Here is a 24,386-nt window from a genome sequence, read left to right on the forward strand (position 1 = left end):
AAACATGGCAGTGTAGGAATTCTTAATGTAATGTGTATGGGAAGCATGTGCAGCATCAGACCATGCTTAGTTTGCACTAACAGATCAGTGGTAGCCAGCCTTACGCGTTTTGAGTTCTCTGGCTCCTGGAACTTGGCTATATTTATCCTGGCTGATGTAGCCTGTCAAGTGTGCCCTGCTACTGATAAAATGCTGTAGTTGACAACGGTGGAGATTCGAGGGGGAGGAGCAGGATGGGGGCTTCCACCGAGTGCTTCTTTTGGGGGTCTCAAAAGCCCTGCAGTCTTGTTTCTGTTTAGCTCGGACTCTGCTTTCTAGATTCTAGAATCAACTGGGAGCTTCATCAGAAAGTGAAGATGCCGGAGCCTGCAAAGAAAGCAGGTAAGGATCATGACTAACAAACAAGAGCTGAAAACAGCTTGAAACAGAAAATTCTGAGTAGCTTCTGTATGCCAGGAAAAAGAAGAAGAAAAAAAAAAAAAAAAAGATACCTTAAGAAAAAAAAAAGAGAGGAAAAAGACATAAAAGAGATTTTATTTTATAAAAAGATGTTTTCTTATAGTGAAATCAGTAACTAATTTGGCAACCCTCAGTTACAGAATTGTATCCAAAGAATTTGGACAAGGAGGGAACAGAAGTTTAATACTTTAACACTCAGTTTCCTTTCATTTATTATTTCTTCTCCAGTAACCCTTAGGCTGTGAAAAAATCTTGCCTCTCTCTTGGCCAACTGGGCAGTATAAAAGTCTACCAGTTTCTTTTTTTTTTTTTTATCCTGATACTTTCCAGGAAGTGTGATTGGCAAATGCTGATGTTATCTGTTATGAAATCTTTGTGAAAATGAAAACAAGTGGCACCTGGCTCAGATGCTACACTTTCTACTTCTTCCAGTCAGTGACAGCAGAGCTCTAGGAAAAAAGGAGGCACTGTACTTTAAAGAATACATGCATATTTCCTTTCATTTACCTTCCTTCATCATCTTCTGTTGAGACAGAAGATAACTAGCTACTTCCAGAAAGTCAAGGACAGAATAGAGTCCAGTGTAAGTTCTACCTCACTAGAAAAACATCAGAAAAAAAAAACCAAAAACAGATTTAGGACATTCCTAATTCATAACTGAGAAATAGGGAATCATTCAGAAGTTGCCCAAGTAGGTAAAAAAGGAAGGAAATGTATAGGGTAAGGTACAAAATATCTGTCTGTCTGAGGAGGAAAAAGAAAGACTGGGGAGCAGAGGCAGGAAAAGTTCAGCTCCAGTGTGAGTAGAGAGAGATCTCAGTTGTGAAAACAAAACACTCCTAATTCTGGAAAAAAAGATGTCAAAAGCTGAAATTATGATCACTGGATAAGTATGCACGTACCCAATCATAGGGCTGGAAAAAAAATGAGCTAAATCTAGAACTCTTCTCCTTTAGAGCAAGATACTCATTTCATTGAAATGATACTAGTATACACAGCACCACTATGACTTGAATGTACAAAATGGATGCTTTTTTAATAACACACAGTTTTCAAAATTAGCCAATAATTACTGCTAATACATATTTATGTAGGCCTTTGTACTTTGCAAAGTACAAAGGCATCAGACTCATGTTAGACTGGTCAGTGGGAAAATCTGTTGTGCTCACCTCCAACAAATGAGCTTACAGTTGTTAAGAACTTTCATTTTGGCCAGAATATATGGAATTGGCCACTGCCAGAGGGACAGAGCACAGACCTAACCTGTATCCTGCATTAAGAAATGCTAAACTCTAAAGCATGATCAATTTCAGGACTCTTTATGTTCCCTCAGTACAACTTTAAAGTGGCAGCAGTGTCACCAATACCTCAACTCTATCTCTACAACTTCCTTTGATATTCTTCAAGATGCAATTTCTAAAATCAGGTGGACGTAGAAGTTTATACAAAAATAAGTATACACCAGACATTATAACTACAAAAGAAACCTTAAAAATATATGCTTGTAAAGGTTCAGCAGTTGAAATAATAATCATAATCATATTCATAATCTATTCTTAAAGCCACCTGACTTCTGAGATTCGTTAAAACGTCTGATGCTTGTGACTGGCAATGCTACCAAAACGATATACAGCAGGTTATGTTAGGCAAAATTTGACAAGGTGATTTTCTAGGCATCATATCTATAAACTATCATTTTTAGCTTCTGAGGATGAGAAGCAACTTCTCTGACTGTGAAGATGCCCACCTTGACTAGCTAACAGTGAAGATAAACTTTGTTCCAGTTTACTTTTCCAGAGGAAAGAAACCTAACAGGTGTCTAACATCACCACTCCTCCGCAGTTCTTGTGAACAAAGCAGTCCAAACTGTGATTATCACAGCAGGGGAGGGAAAGCTCTTATTGCCCTCTCTGACTGAGACAGAAACAGTCACATGCCTCATAACTTCTTGGGAGGATTTTCTCTTTCTCCCAAGAGACATTAATCCCTTTGGTTTTCTATTTCATGTTGTTTATACAGTTCAAGACGGGATAATATCAAGCATAATCTCAAGAGGGCTGGATAAGCACCTAACAGTTCATACTTGGACAAGTCGTTGTTTCTAAGAGACTAGTAAAGAAACCTAGGAGATCTTTAGCCTTTATTACTGAAATTAGGGCATCTCACACATAGAAAGTGTGTGTGGGAAAGTGCTTCATGCCAGAGAACGATTAAGGATATTGTGGCTATATTTTGCTCTTCTAATAAGCCTTTCAACATGCATAAACAGATAAATAAACTAAAAAAAGTGAAGTGGACTTCCCAAGTGATGTTCTTTTACTTTAAATTGTCTAGCTGAAACACTGCAGGATGAGACAGTCCCACTTCTTTATGCAACACCCAAAGAAATGGTGGCATTTTCCAGAGAGTTGACATATTCCTCTAGAGCAACGGCATTCACCTGTCAAAGCAAACTATCAAATATTGAAGAACATTACTTTTCCACTGCAGAAGCATTATGTTCCTTTCTCTATGTCTTAAACATTTCAGAGTTGATCTCTGTTCAAATGCTGGCCTTTTGGAAAATTTAGGTCTTTTCATTGTTGTGAAAACTTACAAAGGTTAAAAAAAAAAAAAAACCCAAACCATTTCCCTAACATGATGTTGCAACAATGAAAGGAAAAACGTAGCAGATAAATTGCAGTTAATGGGAAATGTGTGCATTACTAAATCAGGAAGAAAAGAACTGTGGCATTACTCACCCTCTCTGAAAATGAATGACGTTTCATTTATGCATTTTATAGGTTGAAGAATTCAGATTTTGAAGCTCAGATTAGGAAATTTTCTCAAAGGTCTAAAAACACTTTGGCTATAAATACAGATAGACGTATGTCATTCCATAGTAATATACAACATTGCATAATGAAGAGCTGCCTATGGAATTTTAGTTGGAACATAGCTCCTCCTCCTACATTTTTAAGAAGTTAGCGTGGTAAAGTACTGCTCAGTGCTAAAATATTGGTCCACAATAATGAACTTCTGTGTGCTACAGGAATTCAAAAATCAGTAACAATTTACATAGGGCTATTTGTTTTTTTTCTTAATTCAAAGTTCAAAGCAAGATCAGTATTATTATTCGCATTTTACAGCAAGTGTGATGAGTGCATAGAGAGAGAGAAATGACTGGTTAGTGAAACTATTCCTTGCCTGTTGCTCATATTACAGGAATTTACAGTCTCAGCTGCTGAAGTAGGCAAGGAATGATAAGATTGAGTAGCTCAATAGCTTTTGGATCAAGGAATGATTAAGCTTGTAATTGCAAGAAGCCACTTAGGTCCTGACTGAGGAATGCACAGCATCTTTATATAGTTCCTCTGCAAGGAATTTACGAGCTCCGTTACTGAAGTCTGTTTATTCACAGTTTGGCTTTTATCTCAATGAAAGAACAAATGGTATAAAAGAAAAACTTGATGCCAAGTGTAGGCACTGAAACAAAGACACATTTTCAACATGAAGCCTTAACAAATTAGGGAAACTCCAAAAGCTAATGCTATCTTTTAATATTCAATCAATGTTGCCCATATAAAAATCTGGATATAAATTAAACAGAATGTAAAGTAAATTAACTCATCAACCATATATATTAGGTTCTCCTGTTTAATATTAATATCTCTAACAGATTTTATTTCAGAAAGACAGAAGTATTATTTCAAAGGCTAATTCTAACACACGTTTTCCTTAAGTGCTTAACTCTCCTCCATCGTGAGTGATCAAAAGTTGAAGTCAGAGCTACTGGTCTAAAAAGCAAGATAAAATTTAAAAACAAAAACCACAGCAGGATGGCACTTCATCTTTCTATCTAGATAAAACCACTCCTTTGAAATCCACATTTCTTTGATTTCAGGTACCTCACGTGTACTTTGAATTCAGAAATTATAAGGGAGCTTTCCCACTGCCCTTGGCACTGGCGAGGCTTCACCTTGAATACTGTGTGCAGTTTTAGGTTCCTTGTTACAAGAAGGACATGGAGGCTCTGAAGAGTGTCTAGAGAGGTGCAACAAAGCTGATGAAGGGTCTGGAGCACAAGTCTTATGAGGGGCAGCTGAAGGAACTGAAACTGTTTCAAATTTGGAGAAGAAGAGTCTCAGGGGAGACTTTATTGTTCTCTGCAACTCCCCAAAAGGAGGCTGTGGTGAGGGAGGAGGGTGGACCTGTTTTCCCAGTGATACGACGAAAGGTAATGGCCTCAAGCCATAGGAAGTTCCGGTTGGATATTAGGAAAAGTTAATTTCCAGAAGAGTGACCAAGTATTGGGACAGGCTGCTCAGGGAGGTGGTGAAGTCACTGTCCCCAGAGTTTTTCGACAAAAGTGTAGATGTGACACTTGGGGGCACCATTTAGTGGGCATGGTGGGGATGGACTAGTTCAACTAGATGATTTTAGAGGCCTTTGTCAACTTTAATGATTCTAAGACATAGATAATTGTATGATGGATGTGTCCAGAGCCTTCTACAGTTGTTACAGCACTCCTAAAGGATTGCTGCCATGAGCAACTTGTAGTAGGAGCTGCATGAGGTATAAACAGATTCCCGCAAGACTATTTCAGACCACATGGAGCCTGCTTCCTATTCTGCCATGAGCAGAAATTTGCTGATTAAAGAAGTTACACGAAATTCTTCACATTATGACACTAGTATTGTAGGAAAGTCTGGGATACGACAGATGAGGAGGAAGGTTAATTTCCTAAAGCAATTCCAGCTCCATTCTCCCCCCCACTCAAAATAATAAAACAAACCAACCCCACACAAACATCCACAGCACTTACAATTCACCTTCCCTTCAACAATTCCTGGGAAAAACAGGTCTGGTAACTCACATGCATCTCTTCCCCTTATCCAGCATTGCTATATTGTTAGCATAAATGTCTCCACTCTCTCCCTTCATACTGTGTGGGTTAGAATCTCATGGAAGCAGAGAAGTGAAAAAACAGGAGGCAGAGGAGTTGGCTACTAAGTTATCATGTGCTTCAACCCAATGGCTGCTCAGCACATGCTAGACAGCAGTCTGGGTAAGCATGTGACAGTGCCTGACATCTGTCAAGGCCTGACAGGCACAAGAGGTGTAGATATTCCACAACATCACATGAGAGGTGTCACAGCTACTGCATTTTCCACAGGCTTGTAATGGTAGTGTTCAAGAATGTTTTGAATAGCAAATAGATACGTGAAACTTAGAGAGACACAGCTGGGTAGAAGCCAAATGTTGAAGTGAGAGAGATTTCCAAGGAAAAGTGTTTTTGACAAAAGCAGGAAAAAGCAATGCTCTCAGGACAAGAAGCTTTAAATTGTGACATTTTGAGTCATTCCTGATGAGGCAGTAGCTAGATGAGTCTGCTGTGATTGCATGAGGGAAAAAATATCTGGAAGTCAGATACATTTGTTACCTAAAGAAGCAGACACCTGGGAGGAGACGGGACTGAGAATAGATGATCTCTCACTGTTCCTTCTGCTAAGCTGCCCGTTCTCCCCCCAAAATGGAAAAGGATGGAATTTCCAGCACATGCTTGTTCAGCAGCTTCTCTTCTGCAAAAAAAGTAATTTCTATTAAAATCTTCAGCCCTACATTCCTACTCTTCCTTTGCATGCAATTAACAGTGGAAGTGGAAAGGGAGCATAGATGCATATACAGAGAGACACCACTTTGGGCAATGTCATTCACCGACTCTAAAACCTGCTGCAAGAAAAAGGCTCTTAGAATCTCCTTTATCTGTGAAAATGTGGGTACACAGGAATGGTTCTTCCTTTATTCTCATGGAAGTTCTTGGTACTTTCCAATTATATGCTTTAATGGAAATATTCACAATCATTTGAAGCAGGAATCCAAATAAATAAGTCTTTTGGCAGAGAAAGGAAAGAAAAAAGAAGACAGGGAGAATTACTTGTAAACTTCCACCTAACTATTTGGATTTTCCTCAAGTCAGAGATATGCTGTGGCTGTGGAGATTTCTCACTGTGAATATAGTTCTGTCCAGTGATTTTTTTGTTGTTGAGCTACCTAAGAGCGCATGTCTTGAAACACTGCCATTTGGAGAGCAGAACATTTGCAGGCCACATTGTTGTTAAGTAATTAATATATTTATAGATTCTTTTGTGCTTAAATAGAAGAGTGATGATGATAGCACATGGAGAAAGAAAAAGGCCAATTTGCCACTGTATCTCCAGAGTCACAGGGAGAGGAGCCAGCTAATGGTTAGCTGGAGTGTTTCAGGAGTGAGTCCCAGAACTCACTTGGCTCTGCACTGTGTGGCTGCATGGACAACTTTAATTATTTTTCCAGTTCCTTGCATTAGAGTTGCAGTCTACAACAGCACTCACACATCTAGTCACAGTGACACACTGCATCAAAGTACACTCTGGTGTGGCAATATATACTGAAGTGCAGTACTCCATCAAAGGATGTGCAATTGATAACAAGCATCTGAGTATTATGCTAAAGCATAGTACTTTATAGTACTATATTATTTTAAGAGCAATTATATCACTTGCAGGCCTGAAATCAAGTAAATGGATGCAGGGATATTCCATTCCCAGCGGAAACTTCACACACATGCAGAATCCAAAAGGAGCTCATTTGAGGCTGCTATAGGCTTAGTGCAAGATACATCTGTTTTCTCATGAGATTATAGAACGAAAGAAAATAGAGGAAAAAAAAAGAAAGAAAAACATATTTTAGGACTTCACATAACAAAGAAAAGTAAAATATATTACATCCTAAATTCTGATATTATTTACAAGTCACTTTATTTGATGCTTAAGCATCTTTAAATTCTTTGCAAAGCAATGCCAGAAGAGTGCCTTGTATTATGACAACAGTCCAAATGGCACCAGATGAAATCTTTGCTGGTGTAACCCTACTGAGGTCAGTTAAGTTATTTAGTCTAGCATATGGTACAGGAATGGAGATTTTGTGCAGATGGTATTATTAGTAACATACCACTTATGCTGACTAAAGCATCTGTTTGAACATGAGTATGAACAACTTCTTTAAAAAATATATCCTTCCATGCTATGTTCTCTTCATTTTTATAAAGTAGAATCAAAAGCTTAAGGCTAACTATAACTATCATTCTGGTGTTTAGGAAAGTTACTGTTGCCCAAGTAATAGAGCTACAGGTAATTTGCAGCAGAGGTCACAGATATGATAGAATTAATAATATTACATAAAAGCATGATTATAAAAGGATAAGTCAATAAAAAGATGACTAACTATACACAAGAAACATTTAATGCATGAATCAGTGTTAATTAAAAGTATTTTTATGCACTTATTCTGTATAAAATACCAAGGGGCGATTAGCAAAAGATAACAGAATTCATTAAGATGAAAACATGAAAATGAAAAGTTTGTTTCAAAATAGAAAATCTAAATGAATAATTCAGGGCAAGGGAAATAGTAAAGTAGGTTACCTCATTAAAATCCAGCATTGAAGAATACACAGCTTGCTTTCAAATTCCCACCTATTGTGCTACTTTGATTGCATATGAGACAAAATGTTATTTGGTTTATGCATGTTCATTCCATGTATTAGTAATTTAATTATTTTTCATTATCAGCATCAAAAGCTCTCCTTAAGACAGAAGAAATATTTTCATCCATTTTGTAATTTCATTAGATAACTAGTTGTCATAGAGTTACATAGGCAAGCACTTTAATACTGTACTTACTGTATTTCATATACTGAGTTTGAATGCAAACACCACTTTATACTATTAAGCTGGAATAAAATTAAAAGGCCATCATTGGAACATGAATCTCTTGCCACTATAGAAGACTTGATCAGGCAAAACAGAAATACTGAAAAGGAAACATTAATTTATAGTGGTGTATCAGGACGCAGGTTACTACTATGCTAACTGCAGCTTTGTTAGAGGAAAGGATCCTGATTCTTTTTAGCAACAGTATTAGACAAGCACTGGATCACAACCAAAAAGCCTATATAAAAAGTATTCCTATTTCTAAGCAAGACTACATAAATTAACATAGAGAGCTTTGTAAGTAAAAATACATATCGTACCATCTTGTCATAGATTAAACACTCATGAAAAACTCAGAGCTCAGTACAGTAGAAAGAAGGACAGCAAGATGAGTTTGCTATCCATTACATTTTGTTTCATAACAATATGGAGAAATCTCAGTCAGAAATAGAACTGAGTAAATACAGAGACAATTCCACAGCTTCCCCGTGGAAAGTGTTATAATTTATATCTTGCAGGGGCAGATGGGAGAGAAAGGAGACAGCTGTTGCAGCCACAACAGCTGACTACACCAGATACACCACAATTGCAAAACAGATTTTAGTGAGCCCTCTCTCTTTTTTTAGTTTCTGCATTTACCAAGAAGCCGAAGACGACAGAGGTGACAGCCGGAAGCACAGCTGTGTTTGAAGCAGAGACAGAGAAAACCGGCATCAAGGTGAAATGGCAGCGAGCTGGCACAGAAATTACCAACAGTGAGAAATACGCTATCAAGGCAGAAGGAAACAAGCATTCACTGACAATCAATAACGTAGGAAAAGACGACGATGTGACATATGCTGTAATAGCTGGAACTTCCAAGGTCAAATTTGAACTGAAGGTCAAAGAACCAGGTATACTGTTTGCTAAACAATTCTATTTCATCATTACTTCTAGTCTCACATTCAAAATTCGTAAATGAGGCTAAAGGCATTAACTGAAAGAAAAATTTCTCTAGCAGCAATACATATGTTCTGCCATGTGATTTGAAGCTGCAGTAAGGTTTCCAAAATATACTCAATATTTAGCTAAGGAACACATTTCCTGTGGCTCAGACACCCATTTCCAATGACAGAAGTCCACAGTTGAGATCACAGAGGAAATCTCAATGCACTTCTTTACAATTCGCCATCAAAAGCAAAGCAAAGCAAGTCTAGCCTAATCTAAACTAAGATGGATGCATCTTAGGTCTGATATTTTTCTTAAGGATTACATTAAAATACAAAATTGTAGTAACTGACAAAGAATTTCAAGTTGCTTTAAGGCGCACATACGTTCCTACAGAGTTCTCAAACTCACTAATAAAAGCTCTTATTTTTTGAGTGACTTGAGCACAATAAGTAACGTTCAAAGCAACAAAGGTTGCTTTGAAAGTAATGCCTCATATGTTATGATGACCCATGATGTCAGAGGCAGATGATGGCAGCAGCAGTTAAACCTTCCCACCAGAATTTCATTTTGTTGCTGTGTGACAGATGGCATCAGAAGGGCAGTCCGAGAAAATGGCATCTGCCATGAGGTGTGTATGAAGGAAAGGTGTGTCATTAAATTCCTCTCTACAGAAAAAAAACAGCACCCACTGGCATTCATCAACACTTGCTGAACATTTATAGAGACTCAACAGTAAGTGTTAGCACAGTGAGGCAGTGAGTGGTGTATTTCAGCAGTGGTCACCTCTGCTGGTGCAGATTTTTATGAGGATGGTGTGCAGGCTCTTGTTCACTGCTGGCAAAAAGTGCATAACTAACAGTGATGACTATGCTGAAAAATATTTTCTTTTTGTAGCTTAGAGTTTGCACTGTCAAACAAAGTCATTGTGTTCTTTGTGTCTGTTGTAGTTTCCATTGAAATAAACAGGAGGCATTACTATTGGAGCAATGTAAGCAGTATTTATCACCTATCACTACTTTTTCTGTGTGCATTAAAGGAACAGTTGGATGAGAAATGGAAAAACTTCCCCAGGCATTCATGGGTAGATAAAGCCACTCAACTTTGAAATATTTCTAATCCCTTTCTTTTCCTCCAAAACTTTTAGCCTCCATTCCGCACTTCCAGTACTTTGCTTTCTGATATTTCTGATGCTTTCTGACAAAAAAAAAAAAGAAAGAAGAAAAGAAAAAAGCAGCAGCAACTGTATCATGATGTTAGTGAGTTCTTTTGGTCAGCTGAAAAGACACAAACATTTAACAGAAGACAAGATATCCCGTTCCAACAACAGTGCATGACAGATTATGAGGAAGGGCTAATCCTCATATGGATTAGGACAATTTAACAGTTGTCAGAGCATATAACAGCATATTATTGCTGGCTTTCTCACTGACAAAATAAAAAGGTACACATTATACTAGTTGTGTGGTTCTCACTATCTTTTAAGTTAGTTCCAGATAGAACCCGCTACATGTAGAGAGCCTCAAATAGCAGAGTTACTGAATTTGGAGTTGGAATTGTGGTCTAAAAGATCTGTGCCTTTTATAAACGTATATTGGTAGAAGAGATATGAGGATGCCAAAATGAGACAACTTTCCTGTGTTTGTCATATGCCGATGCCTCAAAACAAGCTTTTTCTAAATAGTTACACGTGTAAGTTATAAGTTATATATATCCTACACAGTTAGGATAACTTAGTTCATTACAGTAAAAATTGAGTTAAAATTGGACTAGATCCAAAGGGATACTCTCCAACAAAAGCTAAAAATCACACTTCTCTCTTAAGATACAGATTTACAGTGTAAAAGGCATACATCTTCTGAGAGTGGGTTGACCCATCATGGTATGTTCTCATTTTGTCTTGGTTTTTTCATATCTTAGTTAAGATTAAATTGTAAAGAACAACTGGATTAATCATTATTATTTTCGCAAACAAAAATCATTTCAGCTTTTCATTATCAAAACTGCAGAAACTGTCTCGTCACCTGTCCAGACACAGCCATTATTCTCTGGCACAACATTGCCAGATTCCTCTGGTGGTAAAGACACTGCAAATAGATGAGAAACTGCACATGGGACTTAAGTGAGGGATAAGCAAGGCCCTTTGGAAGTTTCTTTGCTACCCAGGAGGAAAAAAATATTTCAGCAACTGGATAAGTTCAAGAAATTCTACTTTCCTTCCTCTGTCATAGTTGCTTCTTCTTCAAACATTTCTGTGCTCAAATATTTCTACCTTCTCTACTTCACCAAATGAACTTGCCTGAATTTGTCTGTAAGATCGTATTTTAACTCAGGGGACATAAATTCCCAGAGCAGCAAATGACAGAAGGAATCTCCCTGACACTATTGCAAATAGTGTCTAGATCTTCTCGCAAACTACTGGATCCGCTGTGTTTAGGGCATTACATTCACACACAGAACGAAGGGAAATCTCATGAAAAAGCAAAGCCTTCATAAGGATTATAAATGCATCACTTTTCATTACTTTTTTCTATTTTTTCTATAACTGAGGCTAAAATAGAACTAAGCATCAGCTGACAAGTTTCATTCATATCAAGAATGTAGAATTAAAAAATTCAGATATTAGCTCTTTCTCACCTCAGCAAAGAGCCTTACCATCCAGCTGCCAGTAGGCCCTTTCTCCTAACAGCAAATCTTCTAAGTTGTAGAAAACATAGAAGATTTATTCAGAAAGAAAGCATTCTCTAATTTAGGTTTACATTCATTTGCAGAAAAGAGTGAGCCAGTTCCTCCTGCTGAAGCTTCTCCTGCCCCAGCTGCCTCAGAGTTGCCTGCTCCACCGGTAGAAAGCAACCAAAACCCAGAAGGTAATAAAGAACTACTGCTGTTATTTTAAGCGTGATACACAACAGAAGGGAAGAACTGGAACAGGAAATCCTTGCAGTAAGTGAGGTAGACACCAGGAGAGTGCTAGTATTAGATGACAGAGAATAACGAATCTCAGAATCAGAAGAAACATACTGAGACATTTTGAAATGACTTAAATTTAATGTGTAGGTCATAACAGAAGCTGATGCAGGAAGTCCTAACTAGTAACTCTTTTGTTTGATGCAGTTCCACCTGCTGAGGCTCAACCAGAAGAGCCTGTAGACCCTATTGGGCTCTTTGTGACACGACCTCAGGATGGAGAAGTTACTGTTGGTGAGTACAAAATCTAAGTCAAGTTGCAAACTGCACCTTCTGCCTGATTGTTTATCTCTCTACTAAGGGATTACTGCAGTGACGTAAAAGATAGACTAAACAAAATAACATTGCTCATAATCTTATTTTATCCTACTTGCCTTACAAGGTGGAAACATCATGTTCACTGCCAAAGTTGCAGGTGAGAGTCTGCTAAAGAAACCGTCAGTGAAATGGTTCAAAGGAAAGTGGATGGACCTGGCAAGCAAAGTGGGGAAACATCTCCAGCTGCGTGACAGCTATGACAGAAACAACAAGGTGCAATTGATAGCATAAGATTCTTAGCCTTGTATATATTAATTTTTTATGTGGGGAAAATATAAAATTATCAGGAAATGTTTTAATATTGAAGTACCCAAAGCTCCACACAATGTTATATTTATGCTTGCACATCCATATTTTGACCATGCAGATAAGAGACAAGCACTACATTCAGACTCTTTTGTTTACTTTATCTATGGTGAGAAAATACATAGAGGAGTGGGGAAGTATTCTTAAGCAGAATATTTTACCTTCCTCTCAAGTAATAAATTCTGATTATATTTAAGAGAAAACAATAAATCAGACATATTTACATATGATCTGTCATATTTCTACACAGATTAAGCATTCAGCTATTTATGTTGGAATTTAATTTTCTCTAATTAGTTTAACTAATTTAAGTAGCTAAGCAATTTCTTCCACAAAAATGTCCAGGAGACACAAGAGAAACATAGGAGAGTCAGAGCCATGGCGTCTCATCCCGTATGCTATATGAAGCACTACCACCCTCTTCTGGAGGCAACAGAACACAGTTGCACACGAATAAAAGAGCCACCGATTTTGCTGAATTTTTAAATGTACTGCACATGTTTTGGATAGAGGCTGTATTTGTTTAATGAAAGCTCTACTGCTGTTTCCAATGTACAAGAAGTTACCATGCGTAATGACTGCGCACACCGGTGCATCAGCATGGTTTGCTAATATAACATTATATTCTCTCACAGACCCATACCAATCATACTCTTTTTTTTCTGCTCTCACTGAATTGGGAATATGTAATTTTTATGACAGTAATGTGTTACACAATGAGGATGTTCTTAATCCTAAAAGGAAATGAAAATATTTAATCACTTGCCTATTTGCTTTTATGCCTTAAAATGCTGTATTCTTTCTCTCTCTCCTTCAGCATTCATTTTCTAACTTAGAAACTGGTGTCTGTTCTAGGTGTACATATTTGAAATGGAAGTCATAGAAGCAAATATGACTTTTGCAGGAGGGTACAGATGTGAGGTGTCAACCAAGGACAAGTTTGATAGTTCTAATTTCAACCTGACAGTGAATGGTAAGATGAACTCCTGCCACCTCCTTTCTTACTTCCACTTTTTTTTCTTCCTGTATGTCCATCAACAATTCCTTCAGGCACACAGCAGTTACTAGAGAAGCATCTGAAGTATAGATCTGAAGAGCTTACACTTACAAAGGCCTGTAGATGGTAATTAGGATGGGTTGGCAGAGATATACAGCATTAGAAGGAACACTTGGATGTCACTCTAGTCAAAACTGGAATGCTCTTAAAGACAGTGCACAGCAAGGTACAAAGCAGCCCAACTGCTTATGGCTTTTTCTGGATTTCAGGAGATTAGAACAGAGTAAGCAGGTTAATTCTATGCAATATCCTACATGGAGTTTCTGTACATTGTTACCTATTGCCAGGAATTTACCTTTGCTTTCAGGGGGTGAATAATAACAGACAGTTGTTTTCTAATAGTTTTCTCACTGGAGTTTCAAAATACTCTGTGAAGCTAACACTGAAATTAAAATTTACTGGCAGAGGAATTAACAAACAAGAAGGAAGAGAATGTTATGTTGCAGACAATTATGGAGCATGAGACAGAATTAAGCTACACATTAAACACCACATATTGAAGGCAAACAGTCACAGTTACATGCTTAAAGCTACTGATCCAATCCTCCAGTATGTGACTGATCACAATTTACAGTGCAAGAATTTCTGAATAAAATAACTGAAAAGCTTTTTAAATACCACTGTATTTTTTCATTATTTTGACTTGTCTGTCATCCCACGCTCATTTGTCACTCTTTGTCATATCAGAGGCACCAGCAAGTGGAGAAATGGATATTCGTGCTGCCTTCCGACGCACGTGAGTATGTATGGTAGAAACTTACATAGACTGGTTTATATTGCCATGCAGAATTCATCACTGTCCTAGACAAAGATTAATTAAAAGCAAAGCTGTTGTATCAACAAGCACAAAGATGGGGATGTCTATTAAAATATTTCTACTATTAAAATACCATCTAGGAATCATCTAAATAATTCAGACTTTGTACTAGCATGGTTACATCATGCTTTTCTTAATTATGCAGTTGATAATGTCTAACATTTTATGAATTCTAGCATTAACAACATCTGTTTTTTCATTGTTAAGTATTTCTTCTCTCTTTGTACAAGTTGGTTTCCACTTTAGTTTTTCATGTATTTTTGCTAAGTTATTAGACCAAGAACATTCCAACAGACATCAAGTTCTCTAACATAGGGGAAAATTTAATCAGCCAGCCTTGCAGTGATGCCTCAGAGAGCATTCGCTGCACAGCTGCATTGTGCTAATTTCACTGCAGTAGAATTAGGCTTTCAAGAGTTTCTCTTCTTGCAAGCAGGATTAAAAGAATTATTTCAGAATCATTTGAGAGTGAGTACGTGAGCAGCTTCAGACTGCTCAGATTTTTAGCTCCCTCTTTAAGAAAGAAGCCAAATATAAAACAGAACTATTTAAATCTGAAGCTCTGTGTTTGATACCCTCACTCAGGAGCCTGGCAGGAGGGGGCAGACGGATGACTTCAGCCTTTCTCAGGTAGTCTCTGACTGTGTCAGCAGACAAATTAAAGCCTAACAATGAACTGTCTCTCTCTGATCAGGAAAAGGATTGAAAAAAAAAAAAACCAACAAACAACAACACAGAACTGGATTCACTTTTGATTATAAACAATTTCACAATAAACAATGGTTTATAGTATTTAGTGCTACAGGAGACTGTATATAGAATGTGTAACAGTAAGAAGTAGTATAAGTGTAAGATACTGAAAACTGTAGTTTGATAGTTCAGTGAGAGGCAGATTCATCACAAAAAACAGCACGTGTTTGGCAAGTAGTATCTTCACGCAAACTTCAAATGATATGCATGCCTGCCCTTCTGTTCTACATCTTTTTCTCTTGACTTATCATATCCTAACCAAATTTTCTCAAATAAATGTATCAACTCATATGTGTATAAAAATCTATTGCTTCCTGCCACACTCTCCGTCCTAATTTATCATTAAATTTCCCTCCTAACTCTTTTGGTCCTGATGTCTTCTACAGTAAATATAAAAGTTTGAGATGGGATTTAACTTGATGCATGCTAAAGCAATTATTAAAGCTGTACCTTCCAGAAGAGCTAAACATCAAGGAGCTTTCCTGAAAATCTGATTGTAATTACCATCTTGGAAGTAATAACATGACTAATTCCCCTCACACCTCTAGATTCTGCTTTCCTGAATATTTACTCAGAAGCAGCCCTTTCAAATCTGATGTTATAACAGAAATTTCTGTACATATTTTATGCCTGCAACCATTGAAAATGAAAATGTGCTTAAAGCAGGAAACACGGTGGCCAGAAATATACTTGCTTGCTTGAGTGTTATAACAAGAAAATTATCCTTTCTACTACTGTTCTATCTTGAAAGTAATCACGGAAGTAAAAACGATACTTTCTTAATAGGAAGTTCTCACAGCAGTGATTCAAAATAAATATGCTTTTGAATTGTTATTTTTTGTCACCAACCTTGCATTGTCCAGCAGCACTGAAAAACTTGGCACTTCCTTCCCTTCTATCTTTATCACCAGTAGAATGTCCATGCTTTATCTGCTGAGGCCATTTTCCTACATATTTTTATATTTGTTCATGCCATATCAATTTCCCCTTACATTCTGCTACATGTCTACAGACAGATGGATATTTTCTGATGCAACTAGCACTGTGTTTTATCAGAGAGACTGTTATGTCGACTACCACTAGTTCAGCTGAAAGAGTAATTTCTGTATATGCATTAATTAAAGATCAGGTGCTGCTATGGGAGGAATCAGAACACTGTGAGATGGCATTGCCAAATTCTTGTTCTCATAAATCAGTTCATCACAACATTATTTGCCATGATACTTCTTGAGCAATTTAAAACCCGAGATGAGGTTCAAGTCAGATGACAGAATTCTTACTTTTGCTCTCCTGAGCACCAACAACGTGATACTTCTTTCTTTATAATGAACTCTGGAATCATAAGGAGACTTAATAGAAAAAAAGCTAGCATAATAGCAAAAATAATTGTCATTTTGGGCTTTAGAAAGACTGGTTTTGTGCAGGTCCATACTATAAACAATACCCATATTCCTGAAACTACAGCTTTCTAAAAGCACCAGTGAGTCTAAAGGAAAGCTTCTGTAACATCAGTAGGAGAGCAAACACATTCCAGATCAATAGGACCACCTAAATAATACCCTGTACAATTCTCCTTATAATCAGTAAATTTCTTAAACCCGTATGAAGGTCAGTACAGACTAAACACCTAATTAAGTCCTCTGCCATGTCAGAGCAAATTCAAAACTTTTTCCAAACCTTTCTACTGTTCTCCTACACAGAACATATCTTCTACATCACAATATAGTTTTACAAACTGTTTCCATTTCCTTCGGAATCTAATTAAGTTTTTCTGTTACTACACAGTGCTGAGGGATCTGAAGAATCTGGAGAGTTGAATTTTAGTGCCCTACTCAAAAAGAGGTGAGTAAAAATTCATTAATTTTAGAGATGTAAAACTATCAGCTTCTCTGGAATAACTCTGAGAACGCCAGAAGTAGAGTAAGCGGAAGTTTCCTAAGTTTAGAATCCTTGTAGCTTTTCTAAAAAGCAGCTCTGGCTAGAAAAAAAGATGACAGATAATTCAGTTTCTCCAAATATTGATGATTTGCTGCATTCTTGCTGGGTTTACAGTAGAGGAAAAAAAAAAAAACAGAAAGGATTCCCTCCTACCCCCCAAAGAAAGCCTGGAACTAGGGCAATTATTTGTTTCCACTACCATTTTTTCACTTCAGAAATTAAAATTACAATACATATCTATAAGACTGCCATACTAAGAACTTTCTGTTCTAAGTTTTTACAATACATGGCAGGAAAGAGCCAGAAAGAGAAGCATTTTTATTAGATATTTAATGTTATTATTATACTGTACAGCTATATATTAGACACACTATACCTATTTACTATATAGAGAAATTCCATGTTGCATACATATTATACAACATACTTTACTATTTTGATTTCAAGTCCAATTTCTTATTTTTACTTTCACTTTCTTTTGTGAACTTTCTTCTTCCCATTGTCACCCTTCTTTGGCACAACTGTCTTCACAAACTCTCTATTTATGTTTTTCTTTTTACCACCATTGTAATCTGGATGTTTTGGATTCCATTGTTGGCATCAGAGAGTAAGATTTCTACTTCTTTTGATTATAAATGCATGGCTCACACTGAATATAGGAAACATTTGGTTTGAAACAATGCATGCATTATTATCTTACACGTAGAATGGGACAAAAATTAGATGGTATGAAAGCAAATCACCTGCTGCCAATTTTTTGAGATAGAAATGTTTTTAATCAGTTAGTAGAAATTAATGTATTTTCCTGTCCTTTGTTTTTCACCATCACTTTCTTTTATAAGCATATGTAAATAGTGCTTTAACACACAAATTTTCTCAATAAGCTGTTGCTTTAAATTCCCATTATTATAGCAACTAAAAATGGGAAGCTTCTTGTTGATCCCACATCATCTGCCTGATCTACGTGCTAGTGCCAATCAAATTGCTCTCAAGCTTTACTGCATTAATCATTCATCATTAAATATGTACAGTGAACATACTACTAAAGTAACTTATCCATAAATGTACAGACTTCTTCATTACGAAATAATAATTCTTATTTCAGGCAAAGTTTCCATTGCTCATTGTCATCCATTACTGCAGGCATGCTTCCTTCTGATTATTGTCCATGGTCGCTCTCTCTTTCTGTCTCCTGAAGTTACTATAGCTATTTGTCACAAGACTCATGTTTTGCAAATATACATAGCCAGGATAACTTCTCACAATCCGTGACTTAGTGAACTTGTGAACCTGTGGTCAGTTTCTCTTCAGGTGCTCGTATCACTGCTTATGAGATGCACTCTAACTTCACAAAAGTAAAGACTCAAACCATACAGACATCTGACTTTGGAAAGCAATAAAGCCTCAATAGCATTGCAGCTAGCTTATCTAAAGCAAGCCCCACATTATGTGTGACCTCTGTAAAATATATCCAACTAGAAGTGCATTCTGGTTTTGCAGTTAACACTACGACCAGAACCCTCAAAGGGGTCAGCTGGAAGAAGAAAGTACAACAATCAAACTTCCTATAACTGATATTGATATCAAACTTTCTTGTTTCATCATGAACCCCAGAGACGTTTGAGACAAAAAGTGAATTACTTTTTTTTTTTGTAATTTTAAAGTAAGGAAAATACACTTTCTGAATAATTGCAGTAACCAAAACTGAGAGCTCTAACACAGTAGTTGTACATGCATCCTATATATATATAAAAGGGAAGAGAACCAGTGACCTCTTTTTTGAAGTTTTGAATAAATGGAGACCAACGTAAAAAAAATTATGCATTCCTAATTTCTGTTGAGTAAACATAGAACTCTAAAAAGTAGCAAATATCACCAGTATTTCCAGCAATGTTCAATTTGATTATTTAACTATTCAATATTTGTTAGACAAAAATAATTTCACTGCATTCTATCAGCATTTTTGACCCTTTGTGAGTTACAAAATTTCTTGTTTTGGTAATTTAAGCACACTGATAAATTCACTGTTCCTAGTTGTTCTTCACAGTTGCTTTAGAAGTAATTTGTGAGTCCTTCAGACTTTGCACACTACAGGCTGAAGACTGCTCCTATGTTAAATGAGAACTGAAAGGCAGACAAACTTACCATGGAATGAAAGTGTTTTTCATTAGAATAGGACAGATAAAAAGGACCTCATGCTGAGGAACTTTAAAGAGCTATGCAGATTCAAAAAGAACTGAAGATTGTTCTACCACTTTTGCTTTGTTCCTCCCTTTTTACAAGTGCCCTCAATCCAGAGGTAATGAACATTCTCTCTATAATAGGAAGAGCTTCTTTAATATTATATCTCTTATCACTGTAATTTAATTAACTGGTGTTGACATACAGATGTCATGGGCCAAGGAGAGGTCACTGGGAAGAGGAAGGGAACAGCTGTCATAGAGCTATTAAATGGGAAAGTGAGCAGAGACCTTGAAGGAGGTGACAGCTGACAGGGTCCATTCAGTTGACAGTAATGGGATAGGAAGGAACCATCTCTGGGATGTACAAAACTATTTTTAACCCTTCCACATATGTTTAAAACATATCAGCTGCATATTCCATTTACAGCAGATCCACTAAGCTCCATCTTAACGGTCCCAAGTGCATAGTTAATGTATGAGGTGATCATCCTTGTTAAGGATCCCCAATATCAAGGAGAGTAACTTAAGGGTGGGAGAAACTCTGAGAGTCCAAGCTCTCGGTTACTTTTCATACACCATTTAGTTCTTACTGACAGCGCAAGAGTACAGCCTACGTCCTTCTGGAATAAAAAAGAATGTTTTAAAAAACAAAATGGTGAGAAGGCATACTGGGATGGTGAAGCCCTTGCCTATAGGCAGAGAACGGATTTCATTTTTTTCTTTTTGAGAATCCAGTTCAACACTACACAAATGATAATGTTTAACTTTTAGTACTTTTTGTATTTTATACAAACGTAGAAGTTATAAGCTTTCTCCTCTAATTACTGTAAATACTGCTATTTCCTATTTCTTTTATTTCCACTCGCATGCAACTAAGCAGTACTGCCAGACCTACAAATGGGATGACACTGAGTAATGGAAAAGTTAAAGCAAAAATTAAGGAGGTCTTTTCAATAGCGAGATATATTAGGCCAGGCATGTCCAACCTGCAGTTCCTGCCCACTGCCTCCAGCAGCTCTTCCCCACGGAGTGGCCCCAGGGCACATACCCATTGCTCAGCAACAACCAAATCCTCCTGTGTGCTATTAACACTGTGTTGACTGAAACCAGGGCACGGGGAGGGGATTGCTGTGCAGCGCTGACTCAAGTGATGGCAAACAATTGTATGCATTTTGATATACTGGCTTAAAAAAATGCTCTGAACAGCATTGAATATCCAAGCCCTGCTTTCAGTTTTGATAAAGGAGTTTGAGAAGAGGTTCCAAGATCATTAAAAAAAATAAAATAAAAAAATCAGCATTAGCAAATTTTCAAATGGAACGTATAGAGTTGCAATCAGATATTCAACACAAAAATGTGATGCCTTTTTTACCAAACTTTCATAAGCACTCTCTCAGAAAAATATCCTTTGCTTCACAGCCACATCTTATTCACATGATTGCTCTTTGTCAGTGTGCACATTTGTCAAGTCAGTATGAACAGCTGTCAAGGATGAAGTACAGGAAGATTAAATTTCATCAAAAATCTCTCATGAACACCTTGAGAGCACACTAAGAATTGCAGCTAAACAAGACTGTCACATTAGTTTCACAAAAATAAGGTCAAATATCCCATTAGCTTTTTGGTTTTGTTCCTCTCCTTTTTTTTTCTTAATATTTACAAAAAAAAAATCAAAAATTAAAACTTCAGTTCAAAGTTCAGATACACTATCAGTCCAGTGAGTGCTAGTGAAGACTTAATGTTCATTGTGATAAACCACTCCAAAGATAAAGACTTTGCATGCCATACTTCAGCTTGCATTCACTGAGCTGAAATTCTCTTCTGTTGTCTCCCTTCTCCTGTTCAAGAACGACAAGATGGTGGAAACATTAAGCACTGACTGCAGTACTTTAATGACCATAACATTTGTGTTACAAACAAGACCATTTTGGTCAGTCACAACACTGTTAAAACATTTGGTTACACCTATGGCCTAGACTGACTACAGTCGTGCTTTGTTATGTAGTCGCATTCCTCATAAAGTTCTTTTCCTGAAAGAAATAATTCTCCATTGGATAACAAAGATAATCCTTCCATAATCCTCCACTTTTCTCAACATTGCCTGCTGCATAAGTGGTCTGCATGCTGGGGTTTACCACTATACATGACTTTACTAAATGAGTGTGCTTTACTGCAGTGGAATCTGCTTGGTCCTGGCAACATCAGAAACAATCACCACAAGAAGTTTAGGAAAAGTAAAGAAAACGTTACTGCTTCTATCCATTCTCTGTTTATCAAACAACATCAGGCAACAGGTCCAAGAAGACAGAGCAAATTAGAGCTACTTACTTCCCTATAAGGTCATTTGCCATCATTAGGAACAAGCAGAAGGGTTTGCACTCGCAGCTTAAAATATGGAGTGGAACTTTACAAACTGAGTGAGAGAATTTCACATCACTAGGGAACAGCACTTTTCTTAAGGCTATTTCAGAGCTTTTGCATAAGCACCTTCATCTCCCTGCTGCTGAAGTACAGGCTTATTCTGCTAAAGGTGAAGATGACATTCATGACTCTCTTGTATTAATGCATTATGCCCTCTTTCTTGCTATTGGGATGCTGCATGCTTTTCTGAACACTTCTGTTCATCGTTCCTGAGTTCAGCAGTTTCCTGCGCACTGCAAGTCGGTAAGACAACATGGGTTACACCAATTTCTTTTTCTATTTCTGAATTTTTTAATTAAAAAAACATGATGACAGGGAAAAAACAAAAACAAAACCTTCCCCAGCACCAGAGAACCTATTTTCAACCTATAAGAGAACCTATAAATCAAACACTGATTCTCCTGTAATCACCAGTTCTTTGGTTAAATCATAAAATGTTGTAAGTATTGTCTCATTTGCCAGTACTCAACATTGCCTTTGCAAAAAATAATAGATATTTTAATAATCCTACTGAATTAGCAAATAGGAAAAACGTCCTGAGAAAATTGCTTGTTTCCTATTAAAACAAACCAACTGCCTTCCTTCTAAGGCATTCTCAGGATATTGGCTTGCACAGCCATGTTTTGTGTACAGTCATCACAGAGCAGTAAGTCTTCTGTGTTTCAATCCCTCACTGTTAAGAGAAACCAAAATTTACCTGCCTTGGCTATTACACAGTAAATCCTTCAGGACAACATTTGAATTTTAATCACCACAAATAAATATATTTACGTAAAACTAACCTGCCGTAATTTTTTTATTTTTGATGATAATACAGTAAATATAGACTATTTATTAAGAAACGGCTTCATCTTTTTTTGCAGAGGTGATGGAAAAAGTGATTCACAACCTGATGTTGATGTCTGGGAAATCCTGAGGAAAGCTCCTCCTTCTGAATATGAGAAAATTGCTTTTCAGTATGGTATCACAGATTTGCGTGGGATGCTGAAACGCCTCAAACGCATTAGGAAAGAAGAGAAAAAAAGTACAGGTTGGCAAACTGTATTTCTTCCAAATCTATGTGTCAGTATATTCCTGTCTGGGAGCACTTCAGATATCATCTGGACAGCAGCCAGACAGAAGAGCATGAGAAATATGAGTGTGGCACAGTTTCTTGTTCCAATTATTTCATGGTCTTTATATGTAAAATAGTGATAACCAAAGATCAGAGCTGTGCCCAATGCTCTGGTCTACTCTGCTCTGAAACCCTGGGTGTTTTCAACCTTCTCATTCTACAGGTTTCTTCTGCTCTGACCCTTATCTTGAATATAAAACAAAAACAACCCAAAAACCAGTCAGTACATCAGACATCAGTGATACATTTAAACAACTTAATTTCCATGGGGAAGGTTTCTTAAAAACATTTGAAGCACAATACTTTTGGGATTGAGACTTTTCTAGTCTTGTCAAGTATTAACTAAGTAATTTTAAATCATTTGTTTTAAAAATCTGAAGCAGATAAATTAAATTCCCTTTCATTAGTACTGAGAAGATTATTATCATCCTTCTATAGGCTCACTTAGCTATAACTTCCCTAAGGATATGCTGAAGTACATATTTACAACTGATTTGAAACATGCTACTTGGCTCATTTTACCTTGATAATACATGCTTTCATCCTATAAACAGTACAAGAACAGAGAAAAGGAAACTGTGAAAATGAAAACGTGGATGCAGAAAGTGGAGAAGGTGGAGAAGGTTTAGGATGACAGTAAACAAAAGATTGTTTTCCTGACAGAGATGCAACAATAGTATTAATATAGTTGTTTTCTAAAAATCATTATGCATCTTAGCATTCCTCAAGAAACTGGATCCTGCTTATCAAGTGGACAAAGGACAAAAGATTAAATTAATGGTCGAAGTTGCCAATCCAGATGCTGATGTGAAATGGCTGAAGAACGGACAGGAGATCCAAGTGAGCGGCAGGTAAACAAGAACAGGAATACAGTAAGAAATGGGCTGCAGCATGGACAAGGTAGAAAAACAAGTTATTCCTAGAAAGACATGAATAAAAGGATAAATAAAATAGGGAGCTGTGAAGAAATCTACATGGTACATAAATTTGGGGCAAGTTTACTGTTCTCATGGCTGTTTCTTTTCTTTCCTGTGCTCTATCTACATGTGGAATGGGATACTCACGTCTACCTACCTAGCAAGTAAGTTCTCTAATTATGCTCTACTGTTTATGTATCCACTTTTATGTATCATATATGTATGATATGGGATATTCTTTACTGTAGATTGTTTGTAAAACCTAATTCCAATGATTTGATGCTAGAGCAGTGACAAGAAATTTTAATGGCAGCCACATCTGCCGTATGGCTGCATTAGAAAAGCATGCAGACTAACCAGCATGCCAACAACATTCACAGGAGTTTGTGTGTGTCAGTTCAGTATGAAGAGTTCTCCATAATTCCTTGTGCTCATTTGTCAAATTTTTCGAATTTCTCATGTTTCCACCCACTGTGCTA

The 24,386-nt window shown here is 37.0% G+C and overlaps 1 protein-coding gene across 2 annotated transcripts in view; it reads left to right on the forward strand.

Moving 5' to 3' along the window:
• The first annotated feature begins 206 nt into the window (after positions 1–206).
• MYBPC3 (myosin binding protein C3) overlaps positions 207–24,386 on the forward strand; it is a 56,812-nt gene continuing 32,632 nt past the window's right edge. Inside the window, exons 1-14 of one of the 2 annotated variants that reach the window (XM_042886301.1) lie at positions 207–381; positions 8,819–9,085; positions 11,891–11,986; positions 12,234–12,320; positions 12,469–12,617; positions 13,566–13,683; positions 14,455–14,503; positions 15,170–15,214; positions 17,120–17,176; positions 17,877–17,879; positions 22,096–22,119; positions 22,740–22,906; positions 23,709–23,841; positions 24,069–24,071. In XM_042886301.1, coding sequence (XP_042742235.1) covers positions 357–381; positions 8,819–9,085; positions 11,891–11,986; positions 12,234–12,320; positions 12,469–12,617; positions 13,566–13,683; positions 14,455–14,503; positions 15,170–15,214; positions 17,120–17,176; positions 17,877–17,879; positions 22,096–22,119; positions 22,740–22,906; positions 23,709–23,841; positions 24,069–24,071 — 1,223 coding nt within the window. In that variant the 5' untranslated portion in view covers positions 207–356. The remainder of the gene's footprint in view (positions 382–8,818; positions 9,086–11,890; positions 11,987–12,233; positions 12,321–12,468; positions 12,618–13,565; positions 13,684–14,454; positions 14,504–15,169; positions 15,215–17,119; positions 17,177–17,876; positions 17,880–22,095; positions 22,120–22,739; positions 22,907–23,708; positions 23,842–24,068; positions 24,072–24,386) is intronic. The other variant, XM_042886377.1, reaches the window with a different exon arrangement.

The sequence above is a fragment of the Lagopus leucura genome, unplaced genomic scaffold (assembly GCF_019238085.1).
Source record: "Lagopus leucura isolate 7727_CA_CO unplaced genomic scaffold, USGS_WTPT01 Super-Scaffold_1, whole genome shotgun sequence".
NCBI classification, from domain to species: Eukaryota; Metazoa; Chordata; class Aves; order Galliformes; family Phasianidae; genus Lagopus; species Lagopus leucura.